This window comes from Meles meles, chromosome 7 (genome assembly GCF_922984935.1).
Source record: "Meles meles chromosome 7, mMelMel3.1 paternal haplotype, whole genome shotgun sequence".
Taxonomy (NCBI): Eukaryota; Metazoa; Chordata; class Mammalia; order Carnivora; family Mustelidae; genus Meles; species Meles meles.
In genome coordinates this window covers 58,451,018-58,462,153 of record NC_060072.1, presented here as the reverse complement: position 1 = coordinate 58,462,153, position 11,136 = coordinate 58,451,018, and the positions used below count along the sequence as shown (strand labels likewise).

The 11,136-nt window shown below is 40.5% G+C and overlaps 1 protein-coding gene across 1 annotated transcript; it reads right to left on the bottom strand.

Annotated features, from left to right (window-relative positions):
- Nucleotides 1–647: 647 nt before the first annotated feature.
- Nucleotides 648–6,499, bottom strand: PDE6H (phosphodiesterase 6H). The gene is made up of 4 exons (XM_046013941.1): nt 6,432–6,499; nt 4,761–4,934; nt 3,455–3,495; nt 648–827 (listed from the first exon to the last, which is right to left on the bottom strand). The coding sequence occupies exons 2-4, from the start codon at nt 4,892–4,894 to the stop codon at nt 751–753; spliced, it is 252 nt and encodes an 83-aa protein (XP_045869897.1). The 5' UTR covers nt 4,895–4,934; nt 6,432–6,499; the 3' UTR covers nt 648–750.
- Between the last annotated feature and the right edge of the window lie 4,637 nt (nt 6,500–11,136).

Sequence of the window (11,136 nt, the reverse complement as noted above, 5' to 3'; positions counted from 1 at the left end):
TCTAAATCTTTTCAATCAGCTGAGCTAAGGCAGGGAGAGGAAGGCTCACATTATCAGATTCCTGAGTTTGAATCTCCAGTCTTCCATCAAACATAAGGCTGTCCAATTTGTACAAGCTGCTTAGGACCTCAGGGATGACCGAGTTCCATAAAATTAAGACCAGAACGTGCACGATTTACAAAAGTTACAAAGCAGAATCATGGCTTGACTCTTCCTCCCATGCTCTTTCGTATGCACTGTGCTTGTTTCCTGGAGGACGCCCCCCTTCTTTGTTTAATTGGCTCTCAGAACAGGGTATCAGATATTTGCATATAGCATTTATTACAACTGCGACATCAGATTCAAGGTCAGTATGTCCTTTATTAAATGAGAAGGGGAAGGGAGTGACATAAATGTTATCTTTAAAAGCTGCTACTAACTACAGGGAATGCCTTCAAATAGATTTGAAGGACTTCACAAATAAACAACATTTAGAGAACTATCAATGAATTCTAAACAGCTGATAAGAAAAGGTGGTCAAGTTTGAAATGACCAAACAAGTCAATCTGTATCCACTATTCTGAGCTGAACTATACGGCAGGAGAGAGTCTGACGCTAAGAGAGCTCTTCGCAGCAATTTTGGGGAAATGACTGTGTCAGCTGAAAAAACCACTTCCTAACAGCTGAATTTCAAGACTCTGGCGGATCAATAGGGCAAAAGGAATCAAAACTATAGCAGATGCTGTTGAGAATGGCAGAATCTCTGGTGCCTCAGATGATCCCAAACTGAGCAAGCTCATGCAGTTCCAGGTGGCTGAATGCCTCCCAGGGACAAATCACCGTGATGTCTGCAAGAGAGGGAAGAAGAGCTTGTAAGCCAACCTCACTGCCCCCGCCCCCCCAGAGCCTCAAGAAGCCTTCTTGTGCTCCAGAAGACATCCTTTGGCCGGAAACACCTCACTCCTCTCTCCCATTCGTTGTCTCAGTAACCAGGAAGTTACCTATAATGGCCCTTAGCCCAGGAAGGATTAGACTGACTGCCCAATTAATCCCTTGCATGGTTCTGATGCCCCCCACCCCGGGTAGGTATCTTCATTGGTTTCATTCTGTAGCTCTTTGGAGAGGTAACCCAAGGCTTTTGACTGGAGCTAGTCTGAGGGGGTGCAGGTCACCGATCAAACAGGGTCTCCTCAAAGCACAACCACTATGGAAAGAACACAAGTGGAATTCTAGTCAGGCCAAGAGTTAAAATGACAAATAGAAGCATTTTAAATTCCCATGATCTGGAAATCCACTGCCTTCTTACTCCCTGCCCATTCAGATGCATTCCTTGGGCTTCTCTGACTCACTCTTTAGTTCCTTTAGATTTTGAAATGCCTAATATATCCAGTTGCATACTGAGAAGTAATCTCAAGGCATCTACTAATTCAATTTTTTGCTTCAGGCAATAAAATATTATTATCCCTGAATTACAGAGAAGCTGACTGGAACCCAAAGAGATTAAATACCTACAAAAGAAAAAAAAAATCAGAGTTATAGAGATAGGATTAAAGCCAAGCGGAAGGTCTCTGATGTCCCCTCAGTATAAAGCTCTTTCTAGTGTTCCAAATACGTTGGCAGAGTTAAGCATATCCTCCAGAGCCCAAAGGAAATCTGCTGGTCTTACATACGTCTGGCCAAAACACAGAAGCAGTTGATTTAGGAGAATAGCAAATGAGCTTTAGAAAATAGCTGGAAAATGTATTTGAGCACCCAGGAGTGACATTTGACTGTAAAAAGCAAATACACTGAGGATTGCCTGGTAAAGACACTGATTACTAATCACACCACTTATCAAAAGTGTATTGGATGAGTTGAAAATACGTTCACTCAAAAACCTGCACAATGGGGCAGCTGGGTGGCTCCGTCGGTTAAGCATCTGCCTTCAGCTCAGGTCTTGGGATTGAGTCCCACATCAGGCTCTCCGCTCATTGGGAAGTCTACTTCTCCCTCTCCTCACCACCCTCTCTCATGCTCTCTCACTTGCTATCTCTCTCAAAATAAATAAATAAATAAAAACCTTTTTTAAAAAACCCTCACAGTGGTGTTTATAGCAGAATTATTCATAACTGTGAATATTTAGAAGCAAAAAAATGTCTATTTTTTTTAAGATTTTATTTATTTATTGGACAGAGATCACAAGTAGGCAGAGAGGCAGGCAGAGAGATAGGGAGAAGCAGGCTCCCTGCTGAGCAGAGAGCCTGATGCGAGGCTCAATCCCAGGACACCGAGATCATGACCTGAGCGGAAGGCAGAGGCTTTAACCTCCTGAGCCACCCAGGGGCCCCAACAATATGTCTTTTAATAGGATAAGCAAATTGTGATACAGCCATTGAATGAAATATTATTCTGTGGTTAAAAAAAAAAAAAGAACTATCCAGCCATATAGGACATGGAGGAACCTTAAATGAATAAATATTGCTAAGTGAAAAAAGCCAGGCTACAAAATCTATATACTGTATACTTCTAACCATATGACAATTTGGAAAAGGCAAAACTTTTGAGAGTAAAATGATTTGTGGTTGTCAAGAGTTTGTGGAGGGTGGGAGAAGGGATGAGCAGGTAGAATACGGGGGATTTTTAGGGCCTCTACTCTGTATGGACCTGTAGTTATGGATGCACACCACTGTGCATTTGTCAAAACTGGACAACACAAAGAATGGATCCTAATATAAGCTATGAATGCTCACTAATAATAATGTTCCCAATACCGGCTCATCATTTACAACAAATGCACCACCCCAATGCAAGATGCTGATAATAGGGGAAGCTACGTACAGACATATGCAGGAGCTCTACATTTCCTCCTTAAGGTCTCTGCAAACTCAAAATGGCTCTAAAAAATAAAGTTTAGTATTTTTAAAGGGAAGATCCAGTCATTTTCATTCATTATCCAACAAATCCAATTATTCTAGCCAACTGAAAACTTGGATTGGGTACATTCAGTATATAGGCCCTGTTCTGGGTGCCAGATCATATGTAAAAAGAGGAAGGGGGTTAGGGAGTGCTTTGTCTGGTAGAGTGAGAAAGTTCTCCAGACCCCTCCTTTGCTTCTAATACCTCACTCTGTGGCCTCCGACTGTCACTTCATTCCTCTTTGTCTCAGATTTCTCTTCTGAAGAAATGATGAAGTTGGGATAGACAAACCCCGAGAATCTTTCTACTATGAAAGTCTACAACTTGATGTCCTCAAGCATTGTTTAACAGAACAAGAGGATTTAGTATCTTTGGACCTTAGCTTGATTTCTATTAGAGTTTTTGCCTCAGGGCACATGTGTATTTACTGAGGAGATTAAACTAACCCCCACACCTCTATGTCTTCAAGGATCTGCTTGCTGCCTTAGCTATTTCTTGTAGTTTTTCACTGCCCTTTGAGGCCTAAAGAATGGATAGTGGTGAAATTCCAAGTGAAAGTCCACAGTCTTGGGAGGCTCACCTGTTCCTAGCCCCTCCATGCCTGGAATGTCATCTCCAAACCTATGGAGAAAAAAAAGAAAAATTAGCTGACGTCAGAGTGAAAGGATCCTGAAATGTCTCCTACTAACAGCTTCCTGACTAAGGGGGCAGGAAGAGGCTTAGGTTTTTGTCTTTGAGAAATATTGTATTTGCATTGACCTGGGGAAAAGAGAAAGTGACTCAGGCTGGTTTCAGACAGTGTGTCTCTGTGGAGAGATTTGCCCCTCATAAAAATTTAGCCTAAGACAACTGAGAGCCAACTAGAACTATCCCTGGGGAAATTTAGTCAAGCTCCACTTTTAAAAATAGAAAATAGAATGGGGGCTCCTGGGTGGCTCAGTAGGTTGGGTGTCTGCCTTCAGTTCAGGTCAGGATCCCAAGGTTCTGGGACTGAGCCTCATGAGCATCACGCTGCCTGCTCAGCGGGGAGCCTGCTTCTCCTTCTCCCTCTGCTGCTTTCCCTGCTTGTGCTCTCTTGAGCTCTCTGTCAAATAAATACATAAATAAAATCTTAAAAGGAAGAAAGGAAGGAAGGAAGGAAAAAAGAAAGGAAGGAAGGAAGAAATTGGAATGAAAACACAGTATGAAAGACATTAAAATGATTAATTCATCTATTTGGTTAGCTGTACAAAAGCATTTATCAAGCATTTATTATGTGCCAGGCATTGTATTGAGTATAGAGAATTAAGAAAAAAACGAATTTTCTCTGAGGAACTTCAATCTCAGAGAACAGATGTAAATAAATAAATATAATGTAAAAAAATACAGGTTATCAAAGCTGAATGTATGAAATGCAAACATGGAAGTCATGATCACATTTGTCTAAGAGAGTCAGTAATGGCTTCAAAAGAGAAATTAACATATGAATAAATTGGATTTTGCCAAGAAGAGAAAGAGAAAAATAAAGAATTGAAGACTTAACATTTGAAGCCATAAAAATAAACTCTGTGTTCTGGAAATTGCCTGTGTTTTAGTACTCCAAATTAAACCACAGGGTGTACTGGTGAAGAGGAGTGGACAAGAAAAGTCTGGAAGGTCAGTCAAAGGTTGCTATGACTGGCTCCATTTGTTGTTTTAAATGTCACCACAGACCTGATGGGTGAGAGAGAAAGCATTCCAGGGCTAAAAACTAACTGATTCAGTAAAGACTGTGGTAGAGAAGAAAATAGAGAATGGGGTAGAAATCTTTCTAAGTCTATTTAGTATTGGGAGCATTAATTTCTCAAAACCAAAGCAGGGTTGTGGGAGAAAAAAATAGAAAGTCTTCTTTTTCATTTTGATCTTACCCTTTAACACCTTTCTTAGGAGGCTTGCTCTTGAATTGGCGAGTCTGTCTCTGCTTAAACTTGGGGGGCCCCTTGCGTGGGGTAGTGGGACCCTGGTTTGAAGCTGGAGGAGCCAAAGTAGTGTTGTCGCTCATTCTGATGTCGTTGGGTGCCTGATGGTTCTCTTTCAGGTTCCTTGGATGGTGAGAGGGGAAAAAAATAAAAGATTCTTCAGGGTTCAGGTACCATTGCTTCTTAGACCCTCACTGGAAAAGTCAGAAAAGCTCAGGACTTTGTCTTGACACAAAAGGGAAGAATCAACTTTCTTTTAAAGAGATTTTCAAGAAAATATGGTATAAATCAATCACTCAATGTAGTGGAATGCAGACTGGCAACAGATAGATTACAAACGAAAAATCTAGATAGATGTGTTGTTTCAATAAATTATCACGAGCTTTCCTTGTGAATCTATTATGATAAGTACTTCCCACTCTGTGATCATCGTCTGTGAAGACAGGGGAATGGACTGAATGCTATCTATAGTCTTTATAGCACTGATATGTTCTTTAAGTTTTATATATTTTTCCACCCTACTACACAATAACCTGACTACTAATGTTTATTGACTCACATTTTATGGGCTTTTTACTTTACAGTCCTTACTCTGTTTAAGCCTCGTGTAATCAAGATACTCCTCTCCTAGTTCTGGGAAATAACAGGGAGAGTTCTGAACCAGCGACACTAACACTCATGTAGTATGAGATACATCCCAGTAAACACACACACGAGAAAATGAATGGAGGATGATTCAGTAGTAGGTTTATGCTTTAACTCCATATTCAGACATGAGGTTCTTTAGTCACCCATTTCTCTGTAATGTTCAACATTTTCTCCTATCCAGATCATGAACTTATCCAATACGATCTTCACAGACTTTGATTTTAGCCATAGAAATGTACATTGTCATTCTTCAAGTACAAATAGGGATGTATTGACAAGATAAATTTTAAAAGTAAATATGCTAAGCTAAAGGATGACTTTTCTTCTTTCTCCTATCTATCACAAAAGTTGATAATACTTCTCCTGGAAAGGAAGAGTCTAAAAAACTCCAAAGAACTTCTAAGTACCCCTAATCTCTTACCCTGAGCCAAACACTTTCATGCTCTGCTACCTAGAAGATTTATTTATTTATATAATCTATATATTATAGACTTATGTTAATATTCTTAGCTTCAACTCTCCCTGACCATCTTTGGCCCATGCTAATCATCTTCCTCTTTCTCCACCAAACTGAACATGCCTCAAATTTTATATTGTATGACTTCAAGTTCATCAACTTTTTCTTATTACTTTCAAAATCAGTTTAAATTATTATCCTGGCCTAAGAGATATTTTTTTCCTTATCTTCTTTTCCCCAATTAATATTTTCATTTTCTCCTGCTAGTTCTCAACTTTTCCCATAGAAACACATTGACTAATTGTGAGTGGGTACCAGGGATGGCGAACCTGGCCAAGTTTACTTGCTTATGCCACGGATCTTATCTTATTTCCCTACTGGAATGTGCTCCAGTGGCTTCTTTTCCATTTTTTTTCATTTCTGTCAAAACCTAGAACAGTGCCTGGCACATAGCAAGTGTGCTGTATATATTTGTCTGATCATTGAATAAATAAATGGAAACATTGAACTACTACCTTGAACTTTGGGTGATGAGAGCCTGATCCTGTGATTTCTCCACCAAACCATACAGAAGGCATCGGTTGGTCTTCACTTCACAAAGCTCTCAGTGGCTTTAGGAAATGGACTGCCTGTTCATCTGTTCACTGAATTCAGTTCTTGTGCTGTGGACCCTCTCTTGCCCTGGTAAACAGGCAAAGTTTGTGTCTCTTCCAAGTGTGGTTGGGACCATGGAAATGTTACTGGGCAGCCAAGAGGAGCATTGTTCTCAGACTTCACACCAGTAGCTGGCACATCCCAGCTCTGACAAAGCCACAGAGGAAAACTAGAAAATTTCTCTCCAATCAAGATTTTTGGACTTCTCAATTCTTTCAAAATAGTAAGAAAGCCCAAATTTTCCTTCTCTCATCTGGGGAGTTTACTAGGATTAGGATTACCATATTTAACAAATAAGAATGCAGGACACCCAGTAAAATTTGAATTTCAGACAAATAACAAATGGGGTTTTTATTATAAGTATATCCTATATAGTTTGTGGTACATACTTAAACAAGAAAAATTATTTGTGACTTATCTGAAATTCTAATTTTACTGGGTATCTTCTACTTTGATCTAGCAGTTCTATCTAGGATTCTACTGTGTCAGATCCAGAGTCTATAATATGAGGGTTTAAGGTAAACTAATCCATCATATTACCCTTTGGGGGCAATGCAATGTAAAGACTATGTGTTTTAGATTCAAATAGACATAGTTTCAAATCCCTGCTCCACAAAATCTGTCTATGTGACCTTGGATAAATTGCATAACTTGTCTGGACCTCATTCCATCTACAAAATTAATCAAATATACCTTCTTTTTAGAGCTATGGAGAAAAGTAAAAGGCATATTGTAAATAAGTGTTTGGTGCAAAGTGCTCAAAAAAATAATAACTATGTAATAGACCTTCTAGGAAGCCAGGCAAACAAATCTGTGATTGGGACACGGTTCACCTGCCCTCCCTATACACTTTCTTCTGGGCGAATGGTTGAAGAGCCCTTGTCACATACCAGAGAGATGACTGTCATCAGCACTTGCTGGGTCATCTTCTGCATCCCTCCAACACCCTATTAATTTATGACTGGTCTTGAAATTCTGCCATAAGCTTGGATTCCCTTGACATCCCCAAAAGCAGCCCCAAAGAACTTAAAAATCACACCTGACTTCCATCTTTCCTTGATTATACTTCCCCTTTTCTCTTGTAAATTTCTTTTGCATATTTATATATGTAATTTTGAAGTTGCAGGCTCAGATGGTGTTCCTGTTCCTCCTAGGTATGATGCATTATATAAAGGTATTCTCTTCCGAAAGCATTATAGAATAGTTGCCTCGTTTGTCCCTGGATCCTCCTGATCCTCAGCGTTTGCACCATGGATAAAAACTTTGTATTTATTATGCATCTCATGTATAATATTTCATTTTTGGACAATCAACTAACTCATAGAGTGTTTCTGTCATGGATGGCCCTCCAGTTCTTCCTGTAAAACTATTTGGGAGGAACAGAGCAAATATGACCCTTCCCTGCCTTGGAAGTTAGTCTTGTCCATGCTGCTTATCACCAGAGGCTAAACTTATCCTGGCCATGCTTTCCTAGGAATTAAAAGGACATCCCCAGGCTAAGTAATCCTCCATCCAGTGTCAGACTTGCTTTTAGCTGGAGGAAGAAGATGTTGCACATTTTTGTCTTCCAAAAGTGTCAAGAAATACATCCATTCCATTGTGAGATGGAATGACTTTCTATTTTTAAAGCAGTGTCAGCCCTCCCCCTTTGGAAGAGTATGAACTGTTGTTTTGCAGAAGGAAGTGGATTCAGCAAAACAGTACGTCAAAGCACAGTTTTGTAGGGAATCAGGATTCATGTCACCTTGGATGCAAGGCAGCAGAGTTCAGCTGTAAGAAGCTATGGAGGATGATCATCCATAAACCCCAGCTAAGGAAGAGCGGTATCAGAAGGTCCTGAGTCAGGATCTCTGATGCTGCTATCATCACGCCCAGACTTCCAGGTCTCCCCTTCTTGGCAAAGATATAGGCAAATAGACAATTCTATTGTTGGGGGGCTAAGAGAAGGGGTGAGAAGGAGATAGGTGCACGAGTGGTCTCCCTGCACTGATGGGGTTGGGCCAATAAATATCACCAGGGTCCTGCTGAGGCAGAGAGAATCAAATAATCTGGAGAGCCAAGGAAGACCCAAACCAAAGTCATGAAAAGACAAAAAAAAAAAAAAAAAAAAAAAAAAAAAAAGTCCGCAAATACCTTCATTCGGATCGGAACAAACAAACACTTTGGCCTCAGAGGGAGAAGGCTAAGCCACCCACACAGCACTAGGGTCATTCTGGCTGCCTCTTGACTCTCTTTCTCCTTATCCTCATACTCTCATGTCCCCCCTCTTGTATTTTGGTCTCTTTCAAGGACACCCTGAGAGTAAAGAACTGTTTGCTCTGTGGTCACTTAGTGCCCCAGATCCCTCCTTTCCCAGAAAACTGGGAGCCACAAAAAAGAAGGAGTCAGTTTGGGGTTCTTTCAAAATGAGTTGAGTAATCAAGTTTTGCAGCAACCTCTCAATAATCAAGTTTCATTTATTAGCTGGCTGCATGACTTTATAAGGCAATTTGGATGTATTTCCTTCATGTTTTCTCCCAGTTTCATTCCCGGCCCCAGCCCAGACCCACTGGTTCAGTGTGTTTTCTTCCATTTCTTTATTTTAGAGCCAGATCAACCCTCTACCACCCACAAAGCCTTTCAATTAAAACCTACTTAAACACCAGAAGTTGAGAAATACTCACAGAGTTGAATGGTGCTCCCATAAACTGCCCAGCTGCCCTCTTTAAAGCAGATGAATAAAGGATCTATGCCTCCTGGTTTATCGCCCTGTAATACCCACATGCTTCGTAATCCCACTGTTAGGAGCTTAAAGTACCAATCCAGGTACAAAGAAGTTCGAAGAATAAAGGGTGACACTGGGACAGGCTTAGGAGGTTTCTGACAAGTGAAATACTCTCACAAAACTGACGTGGGCGCTCTCCTGTCAATCAGTAGGTGTTGAAGCTACAAATGCACACAACGTGCTGATATCCAGGGGTATATTCGTAGTTCGTGATTCGCTATCTCTTGTCTTCCTCCATTCCCACCACTGTCCTTGTTGTCTCCCATTCCATCCCGTTCCCTGACACACACATCCCCAATCACAAGTCAATCCCACCACACAAGCATCATGTCATAATTCTTATGGGAATCTAGATAACTGGAAAGAGGAAACAAAATCACAGTGTCTCCTGCTGCAGTGGGGACACTGGGATGCTGATTGTGTGAGCAATGACATTGAGAAGTATACAATATCTCTCCCTAATAAGTTCTGGATATATTTCCTCAGTAAGATAGAACCACAAATTGAAAATGACACAAAATTCAGTGGTATTTGACAGAGAAAGAGCCCAACTTAAAGCTGCTAACTATTAACTGATAGCATTTGTTTGAAAATTGATTGCTGGATCTTCCATATCAAAGGCTTCAGAGTACAGGGCTCAGCCTACAATTCAATTCATTGGTACCCTTGGCTGCAGCCTTTCAATTACATTGAGCCACTAGTATTAATTTGTACATCACTTTATACAGACCTTAGTCCATAGGCTAGCATCATTAAGTTCTTTTGAGAAATTTGTCATAGAGAAGTAAAGTGATTTATTCAAGACTGTGTATAAAGTTAGTAGTGGAGCCAGGATCAAGGTCTAAATCTGGAAACACCTTGCATATTCTGCTTCCTTCTATTATATTACAGCAAAGCAGAATAGACCAAGATGCACGTGTTGCTGCTCTCTCTCGTGCCTTGCCAGTGAATTGTAATGTGCCCTCCCTAAATTGTTACTTGTTAGAGAATATAACTTGTTAGAGAATATAACCATAAGGTTATAGCGGAAGAAGTTCAATTTATTCTTCCCAAGCAGGGTTAGATTCTTAAAAGCAGATCACATGGGCAGCTGAAAAGCTGTCTTCACCAAAATTAGAGGAATTTTGAAACAGCAAATGCACTGCAGAGCCAGTAGAATATTTAGTATCTGGATGAGTCTTTCCATTCCCACTTCTGGTCTCCATCACCATTCAGACCTCCTCTACTCTTAGAAGGCACATAGATAGTGAGATTATTGTCTGTGAAACTCTCACCCATTCTCTATTTCTTTGCCAAAGGACTATCATTCATACAGGCAGTGAAAAGAGCAATAAGCCTAATGTTCTAGAGTGTTGCTACTCAAAGTGTACCAGCATCCACACCACCCAAGTGTTTGTTAGAAATGTAGGACCTCGGGGCCTGCTCCAGACTTACTGAACCAGAAGCTGCATTTTAACAAGGTATCGAGGTGATTTGTTTGCATAGTACTATTGTAGACCCATGTGCAGGCTTGATCTCACCGCATCTCTGCTATGTGACAAGATTGCCACCTCCTCAAGTCTCAGTTTCTTCATGTCATATACCATAATATGCCAAGGCTCTCAATTTTTTCCATCCCAACACACTTGAGAAAGATAAACCACATTGACTGGTAACAGGATTTGTAACCAGTGATTCTCACTGTTAGAGGAAGGAGGAGGGTGTTGTACCATGACACTTCTCTCTCCCAGGGAAAGCCAGAAGAATGGAATGTGAGGAATGAGATGTACTACCAAGTATAATAGTTGGAAAAACTCTTCTAA